At 40.8% G+C, this 13645-nt stretch overlaps 1 protein-coding gene across 2 annotated transcripts in view; it reads right to left on the reverse strand.

Moving 5' to 3' along the window:
* Positions 1 to 441: 441 nt before the first annotated feature.
* Positions 442 to 13645, reverse strand: part of AHCYL1 (adenosylhomocysteinase like 1) — a 40890-nt gene continuing 27686 nt past the window's right edge. Inside the window, exons 3-17 of one of the 2 annotated variants that reach the window (XM_030868961.3) lie at positions 12402 to 12545; positions 11126 to 11226; positions 10587 to 10689; positions 9324 to 9418; positions 8638 to 8744; positions 7591 to 7707; positions 7272 to 7335; positions 6378 to 6466; positions 5943 to 6013; positions 5472 to 5566; positions 5288 to 5386; positions 4825 to 4893; positions 4289 to 4367; positions 3029 to 3149; positions 442 to 2507 (exon numbers count right to left, since the gene is read on the reverse strand). In XM_030868961.3, the coding sequence (XP_030724821.1) occupies positions 2501 to 2507; positions 3029 to 3149; positions 4289 to 4367; positions 4825 to 4893; positions 5288 to 5386; positions 5472 to 5566; positions 5943 to 6013; positions 6378 to 6466; positions 7272 to 7335; positions 7591 to 7707; positions 8638 to 8744; positions 9324 to 9418; positions 10587 to 10689; positions 11126 to 11226; positions 12402 to 12545 (1361 nt within the window). In that variant the 3' untranslated portion in view covers positions 442 to 2500. Of the gene's footprint in view, positions 2508 to 3024; positions 3150 to 4288; positions 4368 to 4824; positions 4894 to 5287; positions 5387 to 5471; positions 5567 to 5942; positions 6014 to 6377; positions 6467 to 7271; positions 7336 to 7590; positions 7708 to 8637; positions 8745 to 9323; positions 9419 to 10586; positions 10690 to 11125; positions 11227 to 12401; positions 12546 to 13645 lie in introns of those variants that run through there. The other variant, XM_030868962.2, reaches the window with a different exon arrangement.

A 13645-nucleotide genomic window follows, 5' to 3' on the forward strand; every position in this document is an offset into this window, starting at 1 on the left:
AAAATAGAAAAGGTATTACTTCTGAACAATATTAACAGATACATTGTTAAATCAGAACACACGGAGACAACTTCAGAGATGGATACAGGTATGGGGGGGCTGAAGCTTACATAACTTTGGAAGCATTTTTTAAGGAAAAGAATTAGGTACAGGGTCTTATAAGGGGACTGTTTAAGTGAGGAGCCCTGAATTTTAGGTAGCAAGTCTGCTCCTGGAAGGAAGTCAGAGTGAAAGTGTCCAGGCCCAATGCTCAGCACAGAGCAGGCATACAAAATTTTAAGATATTACTGAAGAACTCTGCATCCAGCCTGTTCTTCTACATATTAGGTCCTAAACAAATCTCTCTTAGATACTGCTAACTGACCCCTGACTTGTCCCTTCTTAGAAAACAGGTTTTAACGAAAGTTTTGCTGTTTAAGCAGGAATGACACAGGATTCCAATAAGGTCTTATCATTTTAATTGACTTTAATGATTATTGCTCATCTGCAAGGATTAATATTGCATTCATTAAAAATCATACAAAATAAACTTGTTCCTCCCAAGTTGCTCTCTACACGCTCCCTCTGATGCCAGACATTTTCCCACAGTGTCCTTTGTTACATGGCTTGACAGAGACGGAGCCCTTATCTAGTATTCCTATGGACACAGTAATAGATATGGGAGCAGGGGGCAGGCCACAGGGCAGCAGGACCTGGGCCCCTTCCCTCCAGCAGAACTCACACGATGGATACCACTGTTGGCCAGGTTACCTCCCCTAAAGGATGTGCTGTTCTGATTGGCTGGTTAAACGCCTTGGGAAAAAGGGCTTGAACCATTAGCATCTACAGAGAAGAAAGCATGGTCACACTGGCAAGGAGTGGGAATGGGCTGGTTACGGAGAAACAGGAGAGGGAAAAATGTTTTGGCAAGATCACTGACCCCTGCTAGGAAGTCACAGAGTGAAAGCTTTCCTTCTTAAGTTTCTATTTTTAATGTCTGTCTTCTCTGATCAATGGCAATAGGGAAATGAAAATTTCTAGTACCTAGCACTACTGCCTGACCCAACTTTGAAGGATCACCAGCTAGAACAAGTTGAGAATTTAGAATCCTGGATAATTATACACTTAAAGCTCATGAGCACAAAGCTCACCTGACCATGCAGAAATGCTGGTAAGCAGGGTGCATGGCATGGGGGTACATCTCCCTTATCTCTGAGGATTCTTTCAGAGTGTGAGCCAGGACACACCGGTTATTTCCTCTATGCGCAAACTGCCCTTTAAGGTCTCAGTTCATAAACTTTCTGTGACATGCGTCAATCAAAAGTGGTACTGCTTCTGTAAAACTAAAGCCCCAGACAAGTTATACAGAGCTAATTTCCCTCAGCCTGACCCAATTTATCATTCCTCCTCCCATCCACATCTACCTCCCTTTAAGTATTTTAAATTGCAGAAGCACAGCTGATTAGAAACTTGCTCTTAAAGGATAAATCCTAAAGACAGAGCTCAGTGCTGTATACTGAGTAATGGCTCAAGAAATTTGCTTTCAGCACAAGCTGATGGGGCAGAGCTGATAAAATTTACTGTTATGGCCCCAGTTCACTGATGCTATAAACTATGGGCTAGAAACAGAGGGATTATCAGAGTTTGAGATCTGCATTTCTCTAGACTCAACTCTGCACTTTTAGCTCCAAAGGTTCAAAAGATAAACTGATAACAACCACTCAAGCAGCTCCTCAGTATTAAGACTAAACATTTTTCTTACTTAAAAAAACAAAATAAAAAAACAAAAACCAAAAAAACAAACAAAACAAAAACAAACAGAAAAACCCAGAAATAAATGCTAGGGGACAAAATTCAACTTAATAGAGTACAGTCTGGATAAAAACCTGGAAAATGAGAGGGTCTGGTGGGAGTGGAGGAAGGGCTGTACTAAATCCAAGTGGGCCTACCAGATCTTAACAAGCGACACTCACTAGTACACATCTCTGAACCAAACATACCACCTTTACACAGGAAACAGGGCTTGGAACATCTAGGGGAAATTAACATGCACCACCTATATATAACCTACCTGCCTGGTAGGTACCATCCCTGCTCCTCTGAAGAAGTGAAAGAGCACTGATTTCAGCAGCTAAGAAATGGGCTCTTTTAAGGCAATTTAGACATTGCAGATTGTTCCACATAGAAGGTACCTTAGCATTTCCTGTTAATAAGGTACCCAATTAAGACTATGAAGTCCCCAGAAATGGTAAAGAAAGAATCACCTTTCTGGGCTGGGAGAGTAAAATCCTTCTTTAGTGACTAGGGTGAGAAACCTTGAATCTCAGTTTCATCTAAAGAGCCATGAAGCAAGTTCCTGTGTGGTCTGCAGAACTTGGATAATGAGATGAAAAAACAAGAAAGAAATTATAGGAAAAAAAATCAAGAGGAAAGGATTAAGAAGAAAATAAAAGTTTTCTTAAAAAATATTTCTTTTAGAGTTGTGTGGTTCACGTGGACTGGTCCTTGGTAATACGGTCCATTAGTATCTGTAAAGAAAGAGATTGACTGTTTAGTATTTGTGTCTTCCACATGAGCGTTCCAAGAAAAGAATCCAAAACAGAGAACACTCTCCAGGGTCCTTCCCCTGCCCAGGCCAGGGATGCCTGCAGTAATTCCCCAGGGATTGTTCCTCCCTGCGCTTCCAAAGGATTTCCAGCAATGCCACCTCTAGCTGTATCTCCTGCTCTCTAACACTATACATCAGTGGTCTTCAACCCTGACAATACATTAGAATAGTCTGAAGAAGTTTTACAAAATAAGCCGGGGCCCCATTCTAGACTAACTCTATTAGAATCTCTGGGGGTGAGGCTCAAGCTCCAAAATCTTAGGAAATGCTGACTTCTTTACATCTACTACTAGATACACAATTTCTCTGTTTACCTTGTTAGTGCGGGGCAGAGTTCTTGTACTCTTCAAAATTAGCTATAACACTATTTAAAAAAGCTGGCTAGCCTCCATGGCTTAATATTGGGGAGAAGAGCTTTTCATTTACTTTCTCCCAAGTTACCTGTAATAATTGGGTTTGAATGGCCCGTTTTTGTTGAGTCCCAGATATTTTGCTTGGTCATCTGTCAGCTCTGTCAGGTGGGCATCAAATGATGGCAGGTGCAAGCTGGCAACGTACTCATCTAGGAAGAACAAAGCGGCAGGGGGGCAGACTCCATTTCAAATATGCCTCTCAGGGCATAGCTTCCCCCTATTTTCATCTGAAGCTTCTTTGAGAGAGAGGACAAGGCTTGGAATAACTTCGAAAGAATCTAACTCGGAATATTTGCTTAATTTTAAAAAACCCCTCAAAGTTGCCTTTAAGGTATTTCTCTCAGTACATCCAGAGTGCACTTAGAAAGCCATTTGCCAGCGGGACAAAATGGGCCGACTTGTTCCTCCCCATTCTTCTCTGGCAAAGCTTTTGGGTTCACCTCAATGGCCAACATACCATGTACTATTCTCACTTTCCTGCAGCAACTTCCTTAGCTGGATCATAGTCAAATTATGAATCAAAGTGGACACCAGTAAGGTCAAAAGAGTTAAGTCATCAACATTTACTTACGATAAGATCCAAAAAGGCCTCAAATCTTAGGATCATGGATTTCTAAGGCAGCCGGCACAAATGTATTAGTTTTCCATAGATAAGCTTCCTGGGCTTTTGCCTTTATGAATATGAATTAAAAACCAAAAGCCAACACCCAAAGGTAAGCTGAGGTAAGCTGTTGAAGGGGACAACAGCAAGAAGTTTTTTAGCTTTAAGAGGACAGGGGTTTGGGCTGACCAATGAGAGGGGAGGTTGGCACCATATTCAGAAAGGTGAAGAACTAAAGATGATGCATTATGTCACGTGAACACAACACAGTTGACCCCTGGAATGACAGATTTTTTGTATATCTCATAGAAGATGGACAATAAAGACTGTATTTGTTTGTTTCTCTCATTTTGGTCCCAGGCTGTAATCAGTGGTAGTAAGTTTACTAAACTTCATAAAGCTACTCAGGATAAGAGCATCTACCCTAAACCATTGTGCTAAAGCACCTTTACTCATCAGCTGTAATTCTTACTAAAATTTTGCAATATATTTAGTATTATTCTCACTTTACTGATAAAGAAACTGAGGCTCATGGAGATTAGAACTTGTCCCGAGGTCCAAAAACCACTAAGTGCTAGAATAGGGATTAGAATCCTGACTCTAAATCTAATGCTTTTCATGATATTGATTTTACCACACCATGCAACAGTCTGGGGATCAATATAGGTTTCTACTGTTTTCACTCACCCATTTTCTTAGGAAGCAAGTATACATCTTGTTTGTATCGTCCCTCAGGTGCATTATAGAGTTCTATCAGTGCCAAAGCCTAAGAAGGGAAAAGAGGGTCAAAAAACACAAAAACGCTTCTTAGGGACATTAAAAAACAAAAACAAAAGAACTAGATTTAACAGGGTCTTGGGGTAAATATTTAAGTGATCTACCACAGTGACAGCACACAGGACTTGGACTGTAATAAACACCAGCACACAACATGGGAGGATTTACTGGTGCTTTTGTTTAGTTCCTAATAAAAGAAGACACTAAATACAATTGAGCTGAAACACTATATTCTAAATTAAAACAGCCAACCAAAGGGACACAAACACTGACTCTGCCTGACTAATGATTATTTTCTACACTTGAGAAAGCCGAAATCTTGACAACTTGTAACCTGAAGAAAACAGGTTGATAAGAACACAGGAGGGCACACTCTCATTGGAACTCTGATCTACGCCCAGTTCCACTCATCTTAGCGCAGGCTAAGCCGGCCTTTTGTCACATACCTGTGTTGTAGCTGTGATGGACAGAACAAAGGTGGGAACTGTGGAGCAGCTCAGATTGAGCAGACGACCCTAAAAAGTTGAAACAGTTGTGTTATCCCTCTGTCATGTCATGCAAGTCACACAAATGCTGGAAAGGACTTTATACTCCTTCTAGACTCAGTTAGTAGAGGAAGAATTACAGTTCCAAATCAGGACTCTAGGTTTTATCTTATTTTCTGCAAGTCCATCTGAGTCTGACAAACTGAAGAATCAGCTGTGGTCAGGAAGTAGTATGTTACTTAGTAAAAAGTAGGTATTTTTTGAGTGATTCTGTTTGGAGACCAGACTATTTGAGAAATATACCTCTACCCAAAGACAGAATTCAGGGAAACATAGGCCGAATATGTTTACCCTGCCACCCCTCCCCGGATGGCTCTAACCATATTGTTTGTGCTGTACTGCCCGAACCCTTCTGTGTGTGCACCTCTGCCAGAAGGACGACGCGTTTGCCATCTGGCCAGATGACATGATCCACCTGAGAACGTACTCGCTCCCATGTCAGCTCCGGAGTGCGGAGGCTGGTCTGAAAGGAAGAGAGCGCAGTTGACTGGCTATAATGGAAGGAAGCAAAAAAAGGCCTAGCAACAAATCAATGAGAGAAGGCTTACCACATCAATTTCCGTGTTTGAGTGGCCCATATTGCATACGATACAACTGTTTTTCATGCGATCCAAATGCTCCCGTGTCACTACGTTCTTATTTCCTAAAAGTAAAGGAGAGTGGCTGAGGAAACAGATCCTGGCGGGGAAAGGTACTGACTAGCTTTCAGTTAGAACGTGGGACAGAGGTTTGCTGGCACTAAAGAGCATGTATACATTGTGAGGAAAGAAATGTGTGTTGCCTAACAGCTCTTTAGGCTCAGTTATTTGGTTTTAAGATCAAGCAGGATAAAAAGCCACCAAGGAAAAAGGCTCTTTGTTCAGGAAAATATGTTAAGGTTCTGATAGCTTACTCTAGTTCTCAGACTTCTAAACACAACACAGGTCTTACCTACTTTATATAAAAGTTAATTAGATCATTTTCAAGATTTAACCTCAGAGTTAATACTCCTCCACGTACACCAAAGCACTGACACTTACCTGTGCAAGTTATTACGACATCAACTTGCCGGATGACTTCATTCAGCTTTACCACCCTGAACCCATCCATGCTGGAAGAAAAGGAAGGAACACTATGAGCAAAAGCAAGGAGGCAGTGGGACAGAAGCTGGTCACAAAATGAGACAATTAAATGTCTTTCTAAAGTTAAATCCAGGGCTACCTCGCTGGAATGGTAGTAATAAGCTGTGCTAAACTATACACACTGGGCTCTTCAGACTCCCCAAGATTCCATCCAGGAAGGGAAAACACCAAGAAGCTCTATGAGTGCCCTATGATTACAATGCAGGGAATAAAAGCAATCTTAGCCTTCTCCTTCTTTGAGAAATTTCTCCAAGGAATGGTTAATACAATAATCAAACTCTTAGAAACATAAAGTCCCTGGAGTGAACCTAATGGTATTACCGCTGTTCTTACCAGGCCTGCAGAGCACAGATGGGGTCAATTTCTGTGATATAGACAATTGCTCCGAGGGCCTTGAGAGCAGCACAGCAGCCCTTTCCCACCTGCAGAGCATAAGGAAGAAGTCAGGTCCATTCAGGCACAGATATTTAGGCAGGTAGGCTCTCTGGGAGATGGGAATTAGCCTCCCTGAAACCACCAATCATCTAGCAAGTCCTTGCAAAGATGCTCCAATCCAAGCAGAGGAGAAACAGATCCTGATTATGTTGTGACCCTTAGAGGAGTGATTTAGCAGACATTTCAAGGGCTTTAGCAAGGGCTGGAGCTTGGGATAGTAGAAGAGATAAAGGAAATAAAAGTATCACCATCAAGGAAACAAGACCAAGGAAGATCAACTGTAACCTCTAGTTTCTTGTTCCAGGAAAGCCTGATAACTATCACTTGAGAAGCATCTCACTCAAGGACAGCCTAGCAGCTCAGAAACTTCTGTGGGTCATTGTTTATGACAATAAATAAAGTCCCCTGTCATCTATTCTAGTTTAGAGATAATCAACTATATGCCACTTCAGGTTTTACCCTTCACTCCACTAAGTCACCTGTGGGACCAAAATGCTACATATTTACTTGAATTAAGTCTCATAATGAAAAGGTTACTGTTATAACTGGGGGGAAATGATGGCAACATTCCATACCATAAGACAAAGTGGTGAAATCTGAAAACTCAATTCATTCTATATGTCTCTATTCATAAATCTGAATAAAGGACTTTTGCTACTATTTTGAGACACTTTATCTAAAAGCGTATTTTAAACCCTGCATCAGTAACTCTACACTGACAGCACAAGTCTCCTTCACTCAAAATTTCTAACAAGTCTGTGAAAAGGCAGACACTGAGGCCCAGCTACTTACCTCACCATAGCCACACACCACCACTTGTTTCCCACCAAACATTACATCTGTGGTCCTCTTCAGGCTGTGGAAACAGACAAGCCTCAACTCAAACATTATTAGATCAAATACAGTCCCTCTGAAAATTTAAGTGTGGGCAATGCCCCATAAGAACTTCAACTGGAAGTTGGCTGGGCTCAGTATGAGATAGAATGCCTCTAACAAACTTTTAAAGCCATAGGAAGACCAGGGGGCAAAACTGGAGGGATATCAGACTAACATTATAACCCAACCCAAATTTACCCCCTATAAATTTGAATAATTATACGTTTCAACCTACCCATCTAAAATGGATTCTCGGCAGCAGTATAAGTTATCAAATTTCTGTTTGGTAACAGAATCGTTGACGTTCATGGCTGGAACACAGAGTTTCCCAGCTTTGGAGAGCTGATACAGCCTAAAGGGAGAAGAAAGCCACAAAAACAAAAACAAAGTTAGCTGGTAAAACACAGTAGCTGGCAAAGTCTGCCTAATTCTCTTCAAGCTCTGTGCTGCCCTCCCCAGTCTTATTTATTGCCCAAGAATATTAGTAAACAAGGTAATTCCTTGTTATCCCTCCTAACTTCTTTTCATTTTCTCTTTCCCAACTCCCCCCCGCCTTTTTTTGGAAGGAAAAAAACCTTTCAATTGAAGAAATTTACTTCTCTTTCATAAAAGGGGATACATTTCCTTAGACCAGCATTTTCTTAATCTTTAAAAAAAATCCATGCCTACTTCTGATAAAGATTATCAATGATTCTGATATGGTTCCGTGTGTGAGTGTGTGTGTGTGTGTGTGTGTGTGTGTGTGTGTGTGTGTGTGTGTGTGTGTGTGTGTGTGTGTGTGTGTGTGTGTGTGTGTGTGTGTGTGTGTGTGTGTGTGTGTGTGTGTGTGTGTGTTAAGCATGTGCAAGGTGCCCCCAAAGGAGAAACACTCTCTTAGATATTTTATAGGTACTCCAACAAGCAAATAATATTTTGCCCAGTTTTATTTTTTGTAATGTGTATAACATATAGTTTTACAATAGATTTTTTTCGTATTTCAGATATAAAATTATAATCCAAAATTGAATACAGTTTTTCAAGATATATTCATTCCCTACCTCCCAGCAATGACTGAGAATCACAGTGGAATAAATGGGAGAGAAAATCTCTGAACTAGAATCTGAAATAACTTCCTTTTAGGGTCTCCTTGATTTTTTCCAAAGGTATATATACTCAAAAGTTTTATCTAATGAAGATACTCCCATTTAGTTACAAGGCTGAAACATAGCCCTAAAGCCTAAAAGAGACCAGAAGAATCTGCTGAGGCAAGGACACAAGGGGCAGCTACTCCAGAATCTGTTACCTGTGAACACCAGTCACGCTCTCTTCCACAATGCCTCGGATCTTCTTAAACACGTTTGGATACTTCTTATAAACCCAGTGGGTTAAGTCTCCCCCATCATCCAGGATCTATAGAACAGCCAGAAGACTTCTATGGGCATTCAGGCTGCTAGAGCTGGGGGGAACTTTGAACCCACTTTCTGCACTAGTAAGAGAGCCCTGTATGTTTTGGAGAGCACTCCTCAGAGCTCCTTAGAGCAGGTTTAGACAGTGGAAACACAGTCAAATTTGTTGGTGTAAAATGGTTAAAAGGATTCCTAAGTTTGTTCTAGGCTATGGTGAAGAGTAGTAGGCTAATCACAGACTCATTTTTTAGTCTAGAGCCCTGATATAAAGCCCCTTGGAACGTAAAAGGAGAGCTGGGGCAGGAAGGAAAGAAACCAGAATTTTACTCCAAAGAGGTACCATATCATTTTCTTCTATTTCATTCTGCTGTGTATGAGCCACATGTGTTCAGTTGGTCTTACCCTTCCCCCGCCTTTCCATTCAGTACTCAGACCCATCCTGAATAGGTATCAAGCTAACCATTTTGGCAACAAAGTAAGTGCATAAGACCAAACATCCGAAACATATTTAGGGAACCATGCTTTGAGGGAAAAAAGGAAAGAAATCCATTGTCAAAAGTGTAGGATGAATATGCATTATTACCATGTTGGCTTGCCACCCATCCATGTTCACACAGCGGTCAATACACCACCAGAAGTCATCTTCTGACTCGCCCTTCCAAGCAAACACTGCAACTCCTGTAGATATGGAAACAAATCAGCTCATTCCTCTTTGAGGGAGTGTCCTATACCAACATCACTCTCTGAGATCCAGGTGAAGAGAAAAAGGCTAAAGAAATTACGCTGGAAAGGAAACAACTTACGGAGGGCAAGAAGTCAAAAGAGCATCTTTAGTTCAGAAATTAGTTAAGAATTTAAGGGATTTTTGTTTTTGAAAGTATTTTAGAACCTTAAAATGTTATTCTCTTCGGTCAATTTTATACGTGGAACTTTATTCTAAGGAGATAAAATGAAGTGGGAATCAAAACAAAGCTGTTCACTACAGCATTATTTATATTAGCAAATATCTTGAAACAAACTAAATGTTCAACATTAGGAAAACAGTGAAGTAAAATCCCATGGCCATATGACTATTATAAAGGATGCTGTCGAAGTTTTCAGTGACATGGAAACTACTTCTGAAAATGTTATATTTACGTTATAAAATTGTATATATACCGAGACTTATTTCATTTCTGTAAAAAGTGAACAGAAAAATGGAAAAATATGTCAAATATTATCTCTGTGTAGCAGGATTTTAGTTTTTTGGGGGAACCTCTTAAATTTTCTGCAATAAACATCAGAAAAGAGTAAACAAGAAAAACAAAAGTACTATACAGTTGTTTTCTGAGGGTCATAGGAAGATGGGAGAACCTTAAAGAAACTTCAGAGTGATTTTCCTTTGAACATTTTAACAATAAAAATTACTTATGTTTAACTGAACTCGTAAGTAGTTCATATATTTTCAATGAAATATTGAATACCAAATTATCTAATGAACTATCAAATAGATGGTACCTCTTACTTGTGTTCTCTCAAAAGTGAGGAGACTTTTGTGAAAGGAGACCAGCTGAGCTCATACTCACACAGCTCACATAGTTTAAAGTTCTTTCTCATTCATTTAACATTAGAATTGGGCATTTCCCCATATATTATATTCTTTACAAAGCTCATTTTAAATGACTATACAATATTCCATTATGCATATGGACCTTTATTATCCATTTCCTTCCTGCTGACACTTTTATTACCCTCCACATTTTACAGCACCTAGACATACATGACATTGTAAAGATGATTCTGATATGTAAAAATTATGTTTAGATAATTATTTTGCAGCAAAGTCGGTGAAAAAAGCCGAACTTACCAGCCTCAGCCAGTGCTGCAGCCACTTCATTTTGAGTGGAGTAGATGTTGCAGGCAGACCAGCGGCACTGAGCCCCCAGGGCACAGAGTGTTTCAATCAACACCTATACAGATGTATAGGACGACAGAGTGAGAAGGAGGAGGGCCAGACTTGAGTGGTAACTAAGAGAACAATGCCCAGCAACTCAGCAGCAACAGGTGCTACACTGGGAAGTTACAAAAGGGTGTGTGATCCACTAGTCAGTACACTGGAATCTAACTTTACCCCCCAAAAATGGTCCCAAACGTCTTAATAACATATTTATAACAATCACATTTTTGCAAATCGAGATCTCCGTAAGTCAGGTTGGTTAAAAGTAGGTTATATCTACACAATCAAAGTAGAAAACCCCATTATTGTGTAACTGGGAGGTTCCACTTAATAGTTAGCACTTGGAAGTTAGATAGGGAAGGAAAAGCAAGTTAAAAAAAAAAGAAAAAGTGTCCCTCCCCACCCCCACTCCCATCAGAAGATCATCACTTTTCTCCCAACAAACTCACCGCTGTCTGGGCTGTGATATGTGTACAGCCCACTATTTTAGCACCAGCCAAGGGCTTCTCTCCCTGAGCACGTTTCCTGAGTGAAATCAGAGCAGACATGTCTGTGAAAGAACAGAGTATTTGAGCTAGGTCTGCACTAGCAATATCATTAATTCCTGCCCCAGCGACATCTAGGGCTGGTCTGGATCTGTTGAGATATGGTGAGGTAAGGAAGAAAAAACTCTAAGCACATTTTTAATTTTTATTTAATTTTATTTTATTTTTGGCCGTGCCACGCGGCTTGTGGGATTTTAGTTCCCCGACCAGGGATTGAACCCGGGCCCTTGGCAGGGAGAGCATGGAGTCCTAACCACTGGACAGCCAGGGAATTCCCTCTAAGCATATTTATTTGATGTCTGGCAGCTTCAACTGCAGAACAACAGCAGTGAGTTGTCATCTAATCACTTGGAATTTCTCTCTTCCTCTACAGTTTCAGCCTTATATACAAAGGGCTTATATGTAGTCAAATTCTCAAAAGTGATAGAAATGGAAGGTGAGTGTCACCATTCATCTGGGAGAAGAGGGAAGTAGTTATGGCATTGGCTAATGGATTCCTATATACTACAATCATCAGACCAGGAAGAAAGACTTTACATCAGCAGAAGCCACTTGCTTTTGTTTTTCTACGCTGTCTAATCCTATTCTATCAGTTTGTTTGAGTTCTGTACTCCTGCCCAGTATAGAACATGTCTCCAATGTGAAAACAACAAGAGTAAAGAGACATTATTGCGAGTGGGGCTGGGTAGAAAAACCAAGATTTAACTGATTGTCAGTCATTTTTACTCTTGCTCCAGCAGAGGGTGCTCAGGATCAAAGACCAAAAGAGACCCTAGGTCACCACATCCTTAGCTGAAAACCCTCCCACATTTGCTGCTTCTGGGAAATCTGGGTCTCTGAGATTGGCAGCTATGGTAGGATCCCGCAGAACTAACCACCATGTACTGATCCAGGACTTGCTGACTCTGCAAGCAGATCTTTGAATATGGTGTCATGCGGGAGGAAAAGGGAAAGTACTCTGTGTAATTACCACACGCTGAGAACAGGAAGCAGCAGGGAGAACAAGAACAAGAATCCTGAGGCTCAAGCTCCATACAGATAGATTTGTTTATATAAAAGCCCAGGATACTGGAGTTTCCCAGGAGACTTTCAAGTTAGCTTTCCAGCCTTAAGCTGTTTGTGCATTCTGATGACTAGCAAGTGGGCTGCTTCTGGTCCCCTACCCACTCCCTTTCTTTACCTTGCTCTGCAATCTCAATCTCCCGGCGTCCAAATTCTGCCTGCTTGATGTTCTTCACACAGAAATTGCTGCTGCCCTTGGAGTTGGTTTGCTGCTTTTCTCGGGGGGAAACCTCATCATCAGAGCTATCTGTATAGGATGCAGCTAGAACCAGGAAAGAAAGAAATGAGGAAAGAAAAAACTCAATGGCCCCAACTCCACAGAGTGCAGTCACCAAGGGACTCTCATTTAAGTTAAGCGAACACTCTTAACTGGAGCCACCTTTTACGTCTCTCTCCGTTCTACTCCTCCAGAGTCTAAGAAATGGTATGAATGAAACTGTTGTAGATCTTTCGGTATTGTGGCCCTTTCCCCGCCCCGCCCCACCATGACTTTGCCATTAGTGCCTTGTGATAAGGAGCTATTGATCCCAAACCTGCACCAGCTCAAGAGAATCCCTCAAAACAGGGGCACTTGGTCCCAACCGGGACTAGAACCAGACATGGCAAAAATGGAAGAATAATTTAGGCCATATAAGGAATGTTATTTCTATAGATCACTAGTTCTCAAACTTAAGTATCTAAAGCATCTGTCAGAATCACATGGAAGGCTTGTTGAAACACAGATGGCTAGGGCCCCACTGCCAGAAACTCCCATTCAGTAGGTCTCAGATGGGACCCAAGAATTAGCATTTCTAACAAATCCCCAAGTGCTGCTGATATTGCTGTTTAGAGGATCATACTTTGAGAACCATTAATGTAAAAGAATAAAAACAGTAAGATAACCTTATCTTATAAAATCTTATAAAGAGACTTTACACTAGGTTGCACTAAGGAACACAGAAATGCCACAAAAGATGAGCAGCACTGATTCTGTTGCCAGCCCTGAGATCACTCAAGATGTTCAACTTTAAAAAGCAGCTTCACAAAAAGCCAAAAATGTCCTTGCAGATAGATACGCAGGAGAATATAAAGCAAGGAGAATATAAAACAATCACTCCTTACCTCTCAAATCACTTTTTTTCTCTCATTGAATATTTTCCTGATCACCGTCTCTGCCAGTGTACCAGGTCTCTGACTTCTACATACACATCCTCCTCTGTCCAGCTAACACAAATACTACTAAAGGTTATCTATCCACTAGGACAATTTAACTCTATCACTAAGCTTTTAAAAATGCTCTACTAGGTCCCCATAAAACATGGCCATCAAGATCTTTAAAGACTTCTTAAAGCTTCCATCACTCATCCCAACTTTTTCTCTCAT

Source organism: Globicephala melas, chromosome 1, assembly GCF_963455315.2.
Source record: "Globicephala melas chromosome 1, mGloMel1.2, whole genome shotgun sequence".
NCBI lineage: Eukaryota > Metazoa > Chordata > Mammalia > Artiodactyla > Delphinidae > Globicephala > Globicephala melas.